An 18,732-nucleotide genomic window follows, 5' to 3' on the forward strand; every position below is an offset into this window, starting at 1 on the left:
TTTAAGATAATTGGCAAAAGAACCAGAGGTGAGGTGAGATTTTTTTTTTTACGTGGCGAAATGTAATGATCTGAAACACGCTGCCTGAAAGGGGCGGTGGAGGCAGGATCAAGCATAGCTTTCAAAAGGGAATTGGATAAATACTTGATGGGTAAAAAAAAAATTGCAGGGCTGTGGGGAAAGAGCAGGGAGGTGTAGGACTAAATTGGACAGCTTTTTCAAAGAGCCAGTAGTGGCACAATGGGCTGAACGTCCTCCTCTGCTTTATGACTGAGTTCCCTGGGCGTCAAGGCTACTAAAGCAATATCAAGGATCCTATGTGCATTCAGTAATATCATTGTTCTACCAATATCATTGTTAATTTATCAATCCAGCATGCCTGGCAAGTGGTAAAAATCATTGATAAAGGCAGGAAGATGGGGTTGAATTCAGTCAAAAAGGGCAGATTTGTTCAATTAAATGGCTTTTTCCTGTTTCCCCCACCAAAAATCAACTCCAGAGGCTGTTTGGTAAATTAAATAAACTGCATGCTATAGCATAGCAAACACATGGCAGTGACTGCCTTGCTTTCTCTAGTTTTACTTTCTTAATGATTGATTCAGTGACCATCCTGTAATCAAGTGGTAGCTAGCTATTAGGTGACATGTGTAGCATGAGATTAACCTCACTGTACCATCCGTGTAATGCTGCTTAAGAATGTACATAGGAGGAGCCTGTTTGACCATTCAGTGAGATCATGGCTGATCTGTGAGTTAATTCCATATAATTCCATCTTTCCCCCATATCCATTAATAACTTTAGCCAACACAAATCTATCAATCTCAGATTTAAAATAAACAATTGATCTAGCCTTCATTACCATTTGCGGAAGAGAGTCCCAAACTTCACTGCTGAAAGGTCTGGCTTCAATTCTTAGGCTGGGCTGCCTTGTCCTAGACTTCCCCAACCAATGGAAATAGTTTCTCACTATCCCCCTTTCTAACTTGAAGATTATTGCCCCTTAAACCTTCTAAATTCAGGGAATACGTCTATTTAGTATAATCACTCCTCGTAATTTAACCCTTGGAGTCCAAGTATCATTCTGAATGGATACACTCCACTCCTTCCAAGGCAAGTATATCCTTCCTAAGATGTAGTGCCCAGAACTGGCTGCAGTACTGCGGATGTGGTCTAACCGGGTCTTTGCACAGCTAAAGAATTACTTTGACCCCTTATATTGAATTCATCTAGATGTAAAGGCCTTTTTCATTATTTTCTGTACACAAACGATAAGAAAAGATCCATCCATCCTGTCTTGTACTGTTGCAGTGTCTCGTGCATTCAAACTGTTAGGGTAAAAACAGCCATAAGACCATAAGATGTAGAAGCAGAAGTAGACCATTCGGCCCATCAAGTCTGCTCCACCATTCAATGAGATCATGGCTAATCTGATAATCCTCAATTCCACTTCCCTGCCTTTTCCTCATAACCCTTGATTCTTTACTGATTAAAAATCTGTCTATCTCAGCCTTGAATATAGTTATCGACCCAGCCTCTACAGCTCTCTGTGGTAAAGAATTCCACAGATTCACTACCCCCGAGAGAAAAATTCCTCCCAATCTCTGTTTTAAATGGGCGACCCCTTACTCCAGCTGGTCCTGGACTCTCACACAAGGGGAAACAACCTCTCAACATCTAACCTCTCAAGCCCCCTACGAATCTTATATGTTTCAATAAGGTCTCCTCTCATTCTTCTAAACTCCAATGAGTACAGGCCCAACCTACTCAACTTCTCCTCATAAGAAAATTCCTCCATACCCAGGATCAATCTAGTGAACCTTCTCTGGACTGTCTCCAATGCCAGTATATATTTCCTTAGATAAGGGGACCAAAACTGTTCACAGTATTCTAGGTGTGGTCTAACTAGTGCCTTGTATAGTTTTAGCAAGACTTCCCTATTTTTATACTCCATTCCCTTTGAGATAAAGGCCAACATTCCACTTGCCTTCCCTATTACCTGCTGAACTTTTATGCTGACCTTTTGCGATTCATGCACGAGGACCCCCAAATCCCTCTGTGCCGCAGCTTTCTTCAGTCTTTCTCCATTTAAATAATATTCAGCTCCTCTATTCTTCCTGCCAAAGTGCACAACCTCACTTTTTTGCACATTATATTCCATCTGCCAAGTTTTTGCCCACTCATTTAACCTGTCTATATCCCTCTTTAGACTCTTTGTGTCATCCTCACCACTTGCCTCCCCACCTATTTTTGTGTCATCTGCAAACTTGGTGATAGTACATCCATTTCCCTCATCCAAGTCATCAATATATATTGTAAATAATTGTGGCCACAGTACTGATCCCTGTGGCACTCCGTTAGTTACAGGTTGCAATCCTGAAAATGCCCCTCTTATCCCAACTCTCTGTCTTCTATTAGTTAGCCAATGCTCTATCCATGTTAATACACTACCCCCAACACCATGGGCTCTTATCTTATAAGTAGCCTTATGTGTTGTACCTTATCGAACGCCTTTTGGAAATCCAAATATATTACATCTACTGGTTCCCCTTTATCTATCCTGCCTGTTACCTCCTCAGAGAATTCTAATAAATTTGTCAGGCATGATTTCCCCTTCATGAAGCCATGCCGACTCTGCTCGATTATATATTGTATTTCTAAATGCTCTGCTTTTACGCCCTTTATAATAGACACTAACCTTTTTCCAATGACAGATGTTAAGCTAACTAGCCTATAGTTACCTGTTTTTTGTTTCCCTCCCTCTTTGAATAATTACATTGGCAGTTTTGCAACCTTCTGGGACTTTTCCAGAATCTAAGGATTCTTTGAAGATCACACCAGTGCATCCGCTATCTCCATAGCTACTTCCTAGGATGCAACTCATCAGGTCCAGGGGACCTATCAGCCTTTAGCCCCATTAGTTTCCTTAGTACTTTTTTTCTAATGATAGTTATTATATTTATTTCCTCCCCCCCCCCCCCTTTTGCCCCTTGATTATTTAATATCTTTAGAATGCTATTAGTGTCTTCTATTGTGAAGACTGATGCAAAGTATCTATTCAACTCCTCTGCCATTTCTTGGTTCCCTATTATTATTTCCCCAGCCTCATTCTCTTAGGGGCCTATGTTCATTTTGGGCTCTCTCTTCCAATTTATATTTGAAAGAAGCTTTTACTATCCAATTTTATATTACCTGCTAATTTACCCTCAAAGTTTATTTCCTCCCTTTTTTTGGTCATCTTTTATTGGTTTTTAAAACTTTCCCAATCCTCTGGTTTACCACGAATCTTTGCCACATTGAATGCTTTTTCTTTCAATTTCATACCACTCTGAATCTGTGAGCTTTCAAGTAAGTAAAGACTATTTCAAATATGTGCTACAAACCCTGTACCAGAGAGAGAGGATCCTTGGTAGGCTGAGGTTCTCCCTATTCAGCATATGCTTGAAGTAAAGTCTTTAACTACTTGAAAGCTCACAGATTTGGAGTGGTTGCCTTTACCATAACAGAACATACAAATTAGGAGCAGGAATTGGCCACTTGGCCCCTCGAGCCTGCTCCTCCATTCAATTAGATCATGGCTGACCTGATTGCAACCCCAATTCCACATTCCCACCTAACCCCAATAACCTTTCATCCCCTTGCTTATCAAGAATCTATACAACTCAGCCTTAAAAATATTGAAAGAGTCTACTTCCACCACCTTTTGAGGAAGAGCGTTTTAAAGACTCTACCCTCTGAGAGAAAAAATTTCTCCTCATCTCTGTCTCAAATGAGCAGCCCCTTATTTTTAAATAGTGACCCCTAGTTCTAGATTCTCCCAGAAGAAGAGACAATTTGTGCACCACAATATAGACATTCCCCACTGTACTTGGAGTCATTAATACAAAAGCAAAGGAGCCTTTATAAAACACTAGTTCTGTCTTAACTGGAGCATTGTGTCCAGTTATGGACACCAGGCAGGATGTGAAGGAGAGGGTACAGAAAAGGTTATGAGAATGGTTCCAGGGCTGAGGGACTTCAGTATGTGGACATGTTGGAAAAGTTGGGATTGTTTTCCTTGCGTTAAGAGAAGGTTGAGTGGAGATTTGATGGAGGTATTCAAATCTTGAGGGGTCTGGATAGAGCAGATAAGGAAAAACTGTTCCCATTGGGAATGGAGGATTCTGATCTAAGGTGAATGGCAAAAGAACCAAAGGGCAACATGAGGAAAAACTATTTTCCGCAATGAGTGGTCAGGATCTCTCAGGAAGGCAATGCCTGAGAGTATGGTGGTGGCAGATTCAATTGCCTCTTTCAATATGGAATTGGATTAATTACCTAAGAGAAAATTAGCAGGGCTATGGGACAAGGGTAGGGAAATGGGACTAGCTGAGAGCTGGAACAATGGGTGAAATGGCCTCCTCCATGCTGTAAACATTATATGCGATTCCCTGAGATAGCCATAAGAAAGCAGATTTTTTAAAAACCAGACCAATTTTGAAAATCCCTCTCCATCAGCTCTTTATGTGGTCAAAACTCATCCAGGAGGCCACTCTGATCTTGATTAATGTTACCAAGTACCTACCTGTAACTAGATTATGGACCTAGTGAAAGCAACTTGATCGATACCCTCACTGGAGGCATTGGCAACGTTCTCACTGAAATAACACCATTTAGTAAACAACTTTAGTTAACCACTTTTATGTTTCATTTTCATAGAAAAGTTCCAACAAAACTCAGTTGCTGTGGAGAATCTAAAAATGAGAAGCTATCAGATTGAACTGGCAGAACCTGTACTCGCAGGTGACAACACAATCGTTTGCGCTCCTACAGGTACTACTAAGAAATGAGTGACTGTTATCTGTTTGTCTGACCTCTTGTACATCCCCCATTTTCTTGGCTCCACCATTGGTGACCATGCCTTCAGCTGTCTAGGCCCTTAGCTCTGGAATTGTCTCTCTAAACGTCTCTATCTATTTCTCTTCCTTTTAAGACACTCCTTAGAATCTACCTCTTTGATCAAGCTTCCGGTCTCCTCTACTATTATCCCCTTATGCAGCTCGGTGTTAAGTTTTCTTTGATGAAGCACCTTAAGCTGTTTTACTGCATTATAGGCGTTATATAAAAGCAAGATGTTGTTTTTGCAATCACAAGCTGTTTTTATATGTATTACAACAACTCTGAACCTTATGAAAGCAAAATATAGCAGATGCTGGAAATCTTAAATAAAAACAGAAAATTCTGCAGAAAAGCAGCAGATCAGACAATATCTGTGGGGAGAGAAATAGAGTTAACGGGCAGAATTTTACCGTCGGCGAGCAGGAGGCGGGGCCCTTTCACCAACGCGTAAAATGACGCGGGATAATGATGGGCGGAACCCCCGATGTCACCCCGCCCCACTTAAATTTTCAGGAAGGCAGGGGCGCAGCAAAATCAGCTGTTGGCCCGCTGGCCTGTCAACGGCCACTTGAGGCCATTGAAGGATCAATTAAGCAATTAAAGGACCTGCCCGTCCAACCTTAAAGTTGTTGGGCAGGCCAGGAGCCCCGGCGGCAACTAGAAAAAACATGAAACCTCATCTAGCAGCGGGATGAGGTTTCATGAAGGGTTTTAAAAATTGTAATAAAGTTGTTATGTAAATTATGAACATGTCCCAACTTATGTGATATTGTCACATGAGGGGACACATAAGGGAATTTTCTTTTCTCTATTTTTAATATTTTAATGAGTGCGCTCTTTCGTGTGCATGCATGAAAGAGCACACTCTCGATTTTAGGGCTTCCTCCCCCCGCCCGCACAGTGAGCGCATAGCGCTTCCCGGCGGATGTCACACTGGGTGGGCCTTAATCACCCTGCCCACATAAAATGGCGGTGCGGCCCCGATTGCTGGCGACGATCAGCTCTGCGCCCGCCTGCAATTGGGTCAGGCCCGCCCGCCCAACAAATGGAAAATTCAGCCTAACATTTCAGGTCACTGACCCTTCAGGACTTTAAATTCTAAACCCGAGTGTGTTTGCCAGAATTTCTATAACAACGTAGCCATCATTTTTGCTTAAGCTATTGCTGAAAAAAGAGATACGTCAAAGCTTTTCATCTTGAACTTATCAGGACACTTCACAAGAATACCATTGTAAGGGGAAAACAACAGTTTATACAATATTAGAAGAGAGTGCTGCTTGGTTGACAAGTGGACTCTGATTGGTAGAGGCATTGCAATGAAGAATGCACCAGTGATATTGACTGACTGTTAATTGCCAAGCATTGTTTGAAACTTAAACCAGGCAGCTTAACGCTGATTGGTCAAGGCATTGCCATGAGGAATGAGTCAGCAAATGTCTGTCACTTATTTTGTTTGGCTGAAACAGGCACAATGTGTGTACATGTTCTTTCTGTCTGCATAGAACAGGGCCCTATGTATTAATATATGTAGCTTCCAGTACACGCAAATGAGCCACATTGTGAGCCCGACTGACAATCTTAAATTGATTGTCAGCGTAATTCTTAGTACACTGAGGATTATTTAGCAAATGTTGTCCAGTCGTGGAATCACATCTAATGTTGTACAATATGTTTTGAGTTATGCAAGCACGGGCTGGTTGGGGACGGTCTGTACCTTGTCCATTGCGAACAGCTGGGATGTGCTGTTTGATACAATCTGCCAGTCTTTGGGATGTACAGCCTACATACCGAGCATCACACTGGCACTGAAATTCATATACCACATTACTCATTTGTGTGATCGGTAGAATGTCTTTTTGGCTTGATGGCAGCATCCTGTTAGGACGAATACCACTCATGTTGCTACTGCATAGTAGCAGCCTGAAACAGCTAGCTTCACCTGTTGCTCAAATTTTTGAGATCCCTTGCCTTCCAGGGTAATCTGAGGTAGACTGGGCACTTTTCAGGGCCAAAAGTGATGGCCTTAGGCCCATTCATGAGCTTACACGCTATACAGCGCAAAATGATCTGATCAGGGTAGCCATTATCTCACAGTCTTATTTCAGCATCAGGCTTGCAGAGTGAGCAAATGACTCCATTTACAAGATTGTTGATAAGACCAATCTTATAGCTTGTGGAACTGTAACAATCCTAATGCATATATTGACCAGTGAAATCAAGCTTGCAGTAGACCATGGTAGAGAATCCACTGGCAGATTTCTCAACTAGTACATCAAGGAAAGGGAGTTAATTTGACTGCTCCATTTCAAAGGTGAATTTGAGCGCGGGGTGGAACCCATTAAGACATGAAAAAATTGTTACATGCAGCTTCGGATCCACATATCGGAAACACGCGAGGGGTTAGGAGGTTAGGTGTCATTCATGATAATGCCTCTACCAATCAGAGTCCACATGCCAACCAATCAACATTCTCTTTTCATACAGTATAAATTATTGTTTTTCCCTTATATTGGTATTCTTGTGAAGTGTCCTGATGAGTGCAAGACGAAAAGCTTTGAGCTGTCTCTTTTCTGGGCAATATTTAAGTTCTGTACTATCAAACGACTATTTACTTAAGCTGTTAACTCCCTTTCAAAATGTTGAGGTTATTTCATGCAATACTGTCAGCGGTTTTGTTTATTGAAAATATACTTGCACTCAATTTTGTGTTTGTAAAGAAAAGTTACATATTTCTTAAAATTGATTATTTTCCCCTTGTAATGTGACAAGGCATTCATGGCCAAGAGGATGGACAGATGAGCCATTCTGAAACCCTTGCCAATAGTTTCTCAAACCACAAACTACATCTTGTGTTTTAAAAATCCGCAGGATATAGGTAGGCATCATTGTAATTTAATGCCCATTCCTGATTGCCTAGTGGTGCAAATGAGTGGCTTGTTTGGCCATTTCAGAGTCAGCCACATTGGTGTGGTACTTGATTCGCATATTGGTCAAAATGGGTAAGGACATCAAAGCATTTATTTGGGACCTTTCACGACCTCAGGACATCCCACAGTGCTTCACAACTGATGAAGTGCTTTTTTTAAAGTGTAGTCACTGTTGTAATGTAGGAAATTGGGCAATCAATTTGCACAAAGCAAGCACCCACAAACAGCAATGAGATCACTTGTGAAGCAGTTGGTTTTTTTAAGACAATCCAATGATTCCGTGGCCATTTTTACTCAGCTTCTCATTGTCAGATCTTTTTTTTTACAAATTCTCAAACCATCATGGTGGGATTTGAACTCAAATTCTCTGGAACATTGCTTTGGGCCTCTAGTGAAGTAATTTAATCAGTGCACCACTAAATCCATGTGGGATTGCTTGCTGTCTTTGCCTCTTATCATTGTGAGGAAGAGCCTGCCTCGTAGCCTAGTGGTCATGAGAGAATCGCTGGCATCATCCCAGTGCTCTAATCTGTCATTAGAATAGTAGCCATTGAGAGCTGTCTATGACCTATAGGGGACCCTGTAAACAAACAAAAGATTAATACAATGTGCTCAAGCTTAGCCACACTGACAAAAATGCTAAATAAATGTCTTTTCACATTTCTGTCCCAAAATGGCAAACTAAGGATGTGGAAAAACCATCGTCGCCCTCCACATCAGTGAGCATCACCTCACCGAAGCGCCCGATGGGGAGAAGAGGAAAGTTGTCTTCATGGCTACCACAGTTCCTGTTTATGAGCAGCAATATGACTTGTTCAAGAAACACTTCCAGAAAACCAGGTATGCACCAGAAATGGCAGACACCTCAGTCCTTTGTAGAAGCACTGTTAGCTGCAGTATCTCACTATTGTTTCAGTCTTTTTTTGGCGGTGGGTCAACATTCGGCCCAGTCAGTCTGTGATACAAAATGTTGCAGATGCTGGAAATCTAAAATAAATTCAGAAAATGCTGAAAATACTCAGCAGATCAGGGAACGTCTATGGAGAGAAATTTTTATACTGTGCCCCCTAGTCCTTGACTCCCCGACCAGCAGAAATAGTTTCTACCTGCCCAATCCATTCCCCCTTAATAACTTGAAAACCTCGATCAAGTTTCTCCTTAACCTTTTAAATTCCAGGAAATACAACCCTAGTTTGTGTCTTCTCATAGCTTAATCATTGGAGTCCAGAGATCATTCTAGTAAATCTACACTGTGCTCCCTCCAAAGCCAATATATCTTTCTTAAGTTGTGGTGATCAGAACTGCTCAAGTAACTCCAGGTCTGGTCCAACCAGGGCTTTGTATAGCTCTAGCATAATGTCTACCCCCTTGTATCCTATTCCTTGGATATAAAGGCCAGCATTCCATTAGCCTTTTTGAATATTTTCTGTATCTGTTCATGACTCTTTAATGATTTATGTACCTGGATCCTCAAGTCTCTTTGGACCTCCACTGTTTCTAGATTTTCACCATTTTGCTCAAGTCTCTAGAGTGGGTCTTGAATCCACAACCTCTTGACTCAGGCTCAGCAGTCAATTACCTATCCAATGAACAAATCCTTATTCATTTCTCTGTGATGTAGATCTCAATTCCTGATTTCTTCTGAAAGTAAAAACAGAATCCGTGGAGAGAAAAACAGAGTTAATGTTTCGAGACTGTGTGACTGTTCTGAAGAAGAATCATATTGGACTCAAATCATTAACTCTGTTTCTCTCTCCACAGAGACTGCCAGATCTGCTGAGTTTTTCCAGCATTTTCTATTTTCACTTTCAAATTTCCAGCATCTGCAGTATTTTGCTTTTATCATTCTGTACCAGTCCTTTTGAGGACCTTGGATGACTTTTACTTACAGTGAAATCCATTTGCCACAGTCTTGTCCATTTACTCAATCTACTAATATCCCTGTAATTTTATGCTTTCACCTACAAATGCTGCCTATCTTCATCATTTGCAAACTTGAATATGTGGCTTTCTACCCCGTTATCCAAGTTGTTAATAAATACAGTGAATAGCTGAGGCCCCAACACTAATCTTTACAGGGCACCACTAGTCACATCTTGCCATTTAGAGTACTTCCCCATTATCCCTACCCTCTGCCTCCTGCCGCCGAGCCAATTTCCTAACCAGGTCAATAGTTTATCTTTAGTTCCATGGGTTTCAGTTTCAGCTAACAATCTCTTCTGAGGGATATTATCAAACGCCGCCTTGAGTATTGCTGAAAAAAGAGACACTTTTTGACAACGCTTTTCGTCATGCACTCATCAGCCCAATTCGCAAGAAAATACCAATGTCAGGGGAACCAACATGTTCATACTTTAAGAGAAGAGAGTGCTGATTGGTTGGTAAGTGGATTGTTAAAGGCACTGCCATGGAGAATGCACCGGTTGACAGTTAACTGCCAAGCATTATTTGAAATTTAAACAGATAGCTTGACCCTGATTGGTCAAGACATTTTCCTGGGGAATGAACCAGTGAATGGATGTCACTTATTTTGTTTAGCTGAAACAGGCGCAATGTGTGTACATGTTCTTTCTGTCTGCAAAGAACAGGGCCTTGTGTATTAATATATGTATTAATATGTATGCTGTTTCCCCTGACATTGGTATTTTATTGCGAATTGTCCTGATGAATGCAAGACGAAAAGCTTAGACAAAAAATGTTTCTTTTTTCAGCAATACTCAAGTTCTGTACCACCAAGTATCTTCTGGAAGTCCATAAAAATAATATCCATAGACATTCCCTCTCCACTACATTAGTCACCCCTTCAAAATATTCAATCAGGTTCATCAGACATGACCTACATTTTCACAAATCCCCGCTGCCTCTCTCTGATCAGCTGAAAGCCTTCAAGATAACCCATTCATAATTTTAAAAACCTCTATCAGGCCGCCTTTAAGCCACTGAAAATACTATGAAGCTGGAGATTTGAAATAAAAACAGAAACTCAGCAGGTCTGGCAACATCTGTGGAGAGAGAGACAGAGTTTACATTTCGAGTTAAACCTCTCTTTGATCCATCTCTCTTCTACCAGAATAAGTCCCAATCACTTCAATCCTTTTTGATAAATGCAGCTTCTCAGTCTGGCACCATCTTTGCGCTTTCTTCAGTGTTTCTATGTAATTTCTATAGCGCAGAGACCAGAACTGCACACAGTACTGGAAGTGCAGCCTGACTAGGGTCTAATGCAAGTTTAATATAGCTTCACTACACAAAATGCTTTTTCTTAATTTCATTTTATTGACGGAGTTTAGGCCATTAATATTTTCTTCTGTTTTCTAACATTTTTATTTTCCTTGCTAACTTCCTCCTGACTCTGTTTTCTGAGAATCATAGGCTGTTGGTTGGTCAGTAGCCACGGAAAGAGACCAGGCTCCCACCAGTGTCACACTTGAATCATTTAACGTGCCTGTGGAGCGCGATCACAATGACTCAGAAGGAATCGGAAATTAAAATTTAGATCGCAGAGAAATTAATAATGATTTATTCAGTAGATAGGTAATCGACTTCTGCTGAGTCTGAGTCAGAAGGTTCTGGGTTCAAGTCCCACTCCAGAGAGCACAACAATCCAGGCTGGCACTCCCAGTGCAGTACTGAGGGAGTGCTGCACTGTCAGTGGTGTTAACGTTCAAATTAGGCTTTAAACGGAGGCCCTGTCCGCCCTCTGAGGCGGATGTAAAAGATCCCACGGATAGCACTATTTCAAAGAAGAGCAGGGGAGTGCTCTCTTATACAAAAACAGAAAATACCTGGAAAAACTCAGCAAGTCTGGCAGCATCGGCGGAGAAGAACAAAGTTGACGTTTCCAGTCCTCATGACCCTTCAACAGAACTAAGTAAAAATAGGAGAGGGGTGAAACATAAACTGGTTTAAGGGGGTGGGGGAGAGAAGGTGGGGGGGGTGGTTGTTGGGACAAGCAAGCAGTGATAGAAGGAGATTCTGGCTGACATTTACCCCTCAACTGACGTCACTAAAACTGATTATCACATTGCTGTTTTTGGGAGCTTGCTGTGTGAAAATTGGCAAATGCTGCATTTCCGGCATTACAACAGCGACTACATTTCAAAAACTGCTTAACTGGCTGTAAAGTCCTTTGGTACACCCTGAGGTTGTGAAAGGTGCTATATCAATGCAAACCTTGTTTTACTTGGTGGGTGACATTATTATTAATGTCCACATTTATAGCTGCGAGGACTGTCAGAGGTTAATTCCGGTGCCAGACTAATTTCCATCTACTTTTTATTTTCCAGCTTCAAAGTGTGTGGATTCTGTGGTGATAAAGTGGACACTTCTCCAGTGGAGATGTTGGTCGAGGTAAATGATATCATTGTCCTTACACCACAGATTCTGCTGAACTGTCTCAAAGATGGACGAATCGCATCCTTGTCTCTCTTCACCCTGCTGATTTTTGATGAGTGCCACAACACGACAAAAAATCACCCATACAATGTTTTAATGAAGAGGTACTTGGATGTCAAACTTGGCACAAGGACAAGCATTTTACCTCAGGTTAAACTTCTGGCAATTTTGCTTTTGTTTCTGATTTCCAGGTGGGATCCTTGGCTTTATAAATAGAGGTGCAGAATACGGAGGCAAGGAGTTACGCTAAACCTTTAATAAAATGCTGGTTAGGCCTCGGCTGCAGTGTTGTGTCCAATTCTGAGCATCACTCTTTAGGGAGGATGTTAAGGCCCCATTGCAGGTGCAGAGAGGATTTACTAGACTGGCACCAGCTTCATGAGGGAGACTGGAGAAGCTACGATATTTTTCTTTGGAGCAGGGAAGGTTAAAGGAAAATTTGAAAGAGGTGTTCAAAATCTTTAAGAATAGGTAGATCAAAAGAAACAGAGGCGGCATGAGGGAAAAGCGAGTTGTGACCTGGAATGTGCTGCCTGAAAGGGCAGCGGAAGCAGATTCAATAGGAACTCTCAAAAGGGAACTGGATAGAGAGAAGGGGAGAAAATTTGCAGGGCTATGGGGGAAAGAACAAAGGAGTGAACAGTTCATTTAAAGATGAGCATGATGGGCCAGGAGACCTTCTGTGAAATATCATTTTTATTATATGTTTTTGCCTTGTACTGTACCATTATTCTTTTTGCATGTTAATGCACACTATCATAGACCTTTCCTCCTTTATGTTCTTTCCTCCACTCCCTCCTTTCCCTATGCTCTGTATTTGCTGACAAACTCTTGCATCTCTTAACTCCTTCCAATGAGCACCCTGAAATGTCAACTGTTTCTTTCCATGTTTTTTTCCAGCATTTTCTGTTTTCAGTTTAAATTTTTCATTCTTGTCTCTTTGAAGCATATGAAATACTGAGGGGACTTGACAGCGTGGATACCGGGAGGATGTTTCCTCTTGTAGGGAAGACTAGAATCAGGGGACACAATTTAAGATTAAGAGGTCTCCCTTTTAAGACGGAGATGATGGAGAATTTTTTTCTCTCTGTGGGTCGTTAGTTTGTGGAATTCTCTTCCCCAGAAAGCAGTGGAGGCTGGGTCATTGAATATATTCAAGGCTGAGTTAGATAGATTTTCGTTAGACAATGGAGTCAAGGGTTATGGGGGGCAGACAGGTGAGTGGAGCTGAGACCACAACCAGATCAGTCATGATCTTATCGAATGGCAGAGCAGGCTTGAAGGGCCGAATGGCCTGCTCCTGTTCCAAAATCCTATGTTTTTGTTTCCTCTGCTGCTTCTTACTAATGGCTAAAGAAGTTCATTAAAAAAACAACAGTCTCAACATCAGCACCTCTTTCTGAAAACAAGTGAATTCATTACAGTGAACGAGTGGGTCAATCTATGGAACAGGCTCACTAAGCAGCCGATATGAGCAGTCAGTATTGGTTCTATTTGAGTTGTCAGTATTTGCTCTATATGACCAGTCAGTATTGGTTCATTCAAATGAAGTTGGATAGATTTCTTTCAGAGATAGCATTTTCAGATACAGTGTATGAGTAATTTGAGACATGATGTGTGGTGAGTGTAGCTTGGGAGGAACAGATACTTTGGACCTATGGTTCCCAAAGCTGTCTACTACTGGGGTTTTCCCGTCATCTCTTATCTGGGTCTGTTGTAGACTCATTGATGGAGGTTGATTGCTATGATTAGTCAACAGTCCATTATCTTTACATTGTGTGAGTACCAGAATCGTAGAAGGCAAACTAGAGGACCAGGGTCTATTTTTGCTCAGCAATTCCTATATTCCTAATTAATCTTTAAAAACAATTGATCATTTATTCAAATTTCCCTTTAGCCCTTCGGTTCTGAAGGTAGCACCTAGTACATTCCAGCTGCTGTTACTCTGTGGAGGAACCTCAGTTATTTTCCTCCTTTCCAGCCAGCAACACTCAGGTGGAATAACAACTAATTTAGTACAGACTGAGAATTGAATGGGAGGTACACCTGGGTACATTGGTTCTTTCATTCACCACCTTAAGAATGAGGGAAAGGATATTTTTTCCGCTTATGTTGCCAGCGGCAATACCAGAATAAGAAGTAATACTTAGCCTGACAGTGTGATGGCATAATGTACGCAAACACACACACACACACACACACACTCACGTGCATGCACACAAGCTCACTCACAAGCATACTCACACATGCATTCACTCGCACGCGCTCAGACATATCCCTGCTCACATGTACATGCTCACATGCACACACATGCACCTTGCACACACTCCCACATGCTTGAGCACACATGCTCACACATGCAGACATTCACTCATATATGCACTCACATGTACATACACACATTGACACAGGCACACATTCACACGCAAAGGCACATATTCACGCACTCAGGCGCACAGATGCATACGTATGTGCATACACACACACATCTGAGCCCTTAAGTACCCTGGGTTAATGATTAATCTATTAATTAACTCTCTCAGCTGACATCCGTATTTCCTTTTCTCCACTTTCCAGAGTTTTGTCGCTGATGTTGAGTGTCAGATTAAGTTGGGTTGTTTCCATTTCGCCTGTTCTCTTCTTGGAAATAAGAAACTAGTGAGCAGTGAAAAGTTTTGATGCACAGCATTTGCATACTGTGCTATCTTGGAGGCAGCTTCTAGTAAACCACAGTTGACCCAAGATCATCCGCCAGTTTATCACAATGCTTCTCATCCAATATATAGAATCCCTTACATATTGAACCACCTGCTCTCAATATCTCTAGGCCTGATAACTGGGAATAGCTTATGTGGGACAACAAAAGCTAATAAATCAATTGCAAAATGTTTGAGGAGGAAGGGAAGGAGATATGAGGTTTGGCTGTGCTCTCACCTTTATATAATATGAAAGATTTCCTTTTGTTTTTGTTTATCAATAGATCGTTGGATTGACGGCATCACTCGGAGTCGGTGATGCCAGTTCGCTCACGAATGCAGTGGATTATATTGTCCAAATTTGTGCCAATCTTAACGCCGAAGCCTTATCAACTGTGCAAAGGAACGTGGCGGAACTGGGCAAATATGTCTTTGTTTCAGAAAAACGTAAGACTTCTTTCTAACTGCATCAGTATCTCATTAGCTTACAAGGGTAGCATTGAAGTTTTTGTTCTGGCCAGTGCCTAAATGATGTTCCTAAAACTGCTGAAAATTGATTTATTCTTACCATATGTCCATTAGGTTTTTAAAATTATGAAAGGTTCTTCAAATATTATAAAAGGTCTTAATAATGTAAATGTAAAGATGATGTTTCCTTTGTGAGGGAGTTCACACGAGGAGCCATGAATATAGGGTAATCATGAACAATGTTCCCTCTAATTTCCCTTCACTGTGCGCAGCTTGTTTGTCACATTATGCTGCCCTTCAAGATTTAAGAAGTGGCTGTGCATGCACATATCTTCAAGGGAACACTGCTTTACACAGCCTGTTTGGCCCCTGGCAACACATTCCTGATTGATGTGCAGTTAGTCACCAATAATTCCAGTAGGGAATTCAAGAGGAACTTCTTTACCCAAAGAGTGTGAGAATGTGGAACTCACTACCATAGGGCATGATTGAGGCAAATAGTGTAGAGGTGTTTAAGGTGAAGCTGGATAAACAGATGAGGAAGAAAAGGAATAGCAAAACTTATGGATGGGTGGAGGTTCATGTGGAGCATGTACACCAGCATGCCCCAGTTTGGCCGAATGCCCTGTTTCTGTGCTGTGAAGCTCTACATAGTTCTGTCATTTCTGTATCTGACTGTTATTAATGTCACTCAAAAAAGGATTTGTTTGGACAATACAAACTAGAAATTGATTCAAACAAATACATTATGTGATGTAGGCAAACCAAAACGGAATGTGAATATTTACCTGGCCCCAAATATAGCAGTTTTACCGCTGATTCAAATAGCATCATTATCACATTGAGCTTTCCATTGCACATAATGCAAAGTTACAGCATTCGTACAGGGTCAGCTCCAAGGAAATTCTCAGCTGTTGATGCTGTTCTTTCACAAGCCATAGAACTGGAGCTGGCAGTCGAGGCAGACCGTTGCTGTTCCCAGATACAGCTGCTAATGAAGCTGTGTGAATAAACGTATTGGGTGCAATGAGTAAGTGAAAGCCTTCTTACGTAGAGATTGGGGAAATGGAGATCATCACATGTTTTTGTGAAGGTAACGAAGCAAATCAGAACAAGGGAAAACAGAAGAGTGTTGCCTGAAGTTTGTTTTTTACTGTAAAAGAATAATACCCTGAGATGTATTACTAAACTTGCTTTTTATATGTTGTTATTCCTTGACAGATATTCGACGAACTGCTAAACGTACAAAGGATCCGTTTGCAGACATTATCTCTGGGATGATGGCTCAAGTGGAGGCTATGGCCAAGAGTATTTATAATATTGGTAAACTGCAATGCTTATTTAAAGGGATATTTTTAGATTTTCAAAATAGTATTTGATCTGCCCAGTTAGTTTTTTTATTCATTCATGGGATGTGGGCGTCGCTGGCTAGGTCAACATTATTGCTCATCCCTAATTGCCCTTGAGAAGTTGGTGGTGAGCTCCCTTCATGAACTGCTGTGGTCCATGTGGTGTAGGTACACCCACAGTGTTCCAGGATTTTGACCCGATGACAGTGAAGGAATGGCCGATATATTTCCAAGTCAGGATGGTGAGTGGCTTAGAGGGCAACTCCCAGGTTGGTGGTGTTCCATTGTGTCTGCTGCCCTTGTCCTTCTAGATGGCAGTGGTCGTGGGTTTGGAAGGTGCTGCCTAAGGAGCCGTAGTGATTTCCTGCAGTGCATCTTGTAGATGGTACACACTGCTACCACTGTGTGTCAGTGGTGGAGGGAGTGAATGATTGTGAATGGGGTGTCAATCAAGCGGACTTCTTGAGTGTTCTTGGATCCACACTTATCCAGGCAAGTGGAGAGTATTCCATCACACTCATGACACCTTATAGATGGCAGACAGACTTTGGGCAGTTAGGAGGTGAGTTACTCACTACAGGACTCCTAGCCTCTGACTTACTCTTATAGTCACAGTATTTATATGGCTAGTCCAGTTCAGTTTCTAGTCAATGGTAACCCCCCAGGATGTTGATAATGGGTGATTCAGTGATGGTAATGCCATCGAATGTCAAGGGGAGATGGTTAGATTCTCTCTTGTTGGAATGGACATTACTTGGCACTTGTGTGGTGCGAATATTTCTCGCCCCTTGTCAGCCCAAGCCTGGATATTGCCCAGGTCTTGCTGCATATGGACATGGAGTGCTTCAGTATCTGAGGAGTTGCAAATGGTGCTGAACGTTGTGCAATCGTCAGCAAACATCCCACTTCTAACCTTATGATGGAAGGAAGGTCATTGTTGAGGCAGCTGAAGGTGGTTGGACCTAGGACACTACCCTGAGGAATTCCTGCAGTGATGTCCTGGAACTGAGATTATTGACCTCCAACAACCACAACCATCTTCCTTTGTGCTAGTTATGACTCCAACCAGTGGAGAGTTTTCTCCCTGATTCCCACTGACTCTAGATTTTCTAGGGCTCCTTGATGCCACACTCAGTCAAATGCTGCCTTGGTCTCAAGGGCAGTCACTCACCTCACCTCTGGAGTTCAGCTCTAGTGCTGAGTGGCTAGTGTTCTGGGTTAAAGATTTCCATTTTTTCCACTAATTGTGGTACAATTGTAAATGTGCTTAGGTGTCATTGCTCATGGTAGATGGAGGAAATCTCTATGTTATTGTGTTACGAATTGTGCCATTCTGCGCCCATAAGACATAGGAGCAGAAATTAGGCCATTCGACCCATCGAGTCTGCTCCGCCATTCAATCATGGCTGATAAGTTTCTCAACCCCATTCTTCCGCTTTCTCCCCGTAACCTTTGATCCCCTTACCAATCAAGAACCTATCTATCTCGGTCTTAAATACACCTGGCCTCCACAGCCTTCTGTGGCAATGAATTCCATAGATTCACCACTCTCTGGCTAAAGAAGTTTCTCCTCATCTCTGTTCTAAAAAGTCTTCCCATTACTCTGAGGCTGTGCCCTCGGGTCCTAGTCTCGCCTACTAAGGGAAACATCTTTCCCTTGTCCACTATATTCAGGCCTTTCAGTATTCTGTAAGTTTCAATCAGATCCCCCCTCATCCTTCTAAACTCCATCAAGTATAGACCCAGTGTCCTCAAATGTACCTCATATGTTAAGCCTTTCATTCCTGGGATCATTCTTGTGAACCTCCTCTGAACCCTTTCCAGGGCCAGCACATCCTTCCTGAGATACGAGGCCCAAAATTGCTCACAATATTTTAAATGTGGTCTGACCAGAGCCTTATAAAGCCTCAGCAGCACATCCCTGCTTTTATATTCTAGTCCTCTCGAAATAAATGCCAACATTGCATTTGCCTTCCTAACTACTGCGTCAACCTGCAAGTTAACCTTAAGAGAATCCTGGAC

The 18,732-nt window shown here is 41.9% G+C and overlaps 1 protein-coding gene across 6 annotated transcripts in view; it reads left to right on the forward strand.

Annotated features, from left to right (window-relative positions):
* ddx58 (DEAD (Asp-Glu-Ala-Asp) box polypeptide 58) overlaps nt 1-18,732 on the forward strand; it is a 78,888-nt gene that overhangs the window by 36,380 nt on the left and 23,776 nt on the right. For 5 of the 6 annotated variants that reach the window (XR_005942835.1, XM_041186373.1, XM_041186371.1 and 2 more), the window contains 5 exons: nt 4,696-4,809; nt 8,489-8,642; nt 12,089-12,347; nt 15,178-15,340; nt 16,583-16,684. Coding sequence is in view for 5 of the 6 variants with exons in the window: in XM_041186373.1 (XP_041042307.1) it covers nt 4,696-4,809; nt 8,489-8,642; nt 12,089-12,347; nt 15,178-15,340; nt 16,583-16,684 (792 nt within the window). In the remaining variant the exon portion in view is untranslated. The remainder of the gene's footprint in view (nt 1-4,695; nt 4,810-8,488; nt 8,643-12,088; nt 12,348-15,177; nt 15,341-16,582; nt 16,685-18,732) is intronic. The other variant, XM_041186374.1, reaches the window with a different exon arrangement.

This window comes from Carcharodon carcharias, chromosome 4, assembly GCF_017639515.1.
Source record: "Carcharodon carcharias isolate sCarCar2 chromosome 4, sCarCar2.pri, whole genome shotgun sequence".
NCBI classification, from domain to species: domain Eukaryota; kingdom Metazoa; phylum Chordata; class Chondrichthyes; order Lamniformes; family Lamnidae; genus Carcharodon; species Carcharodon carcharias.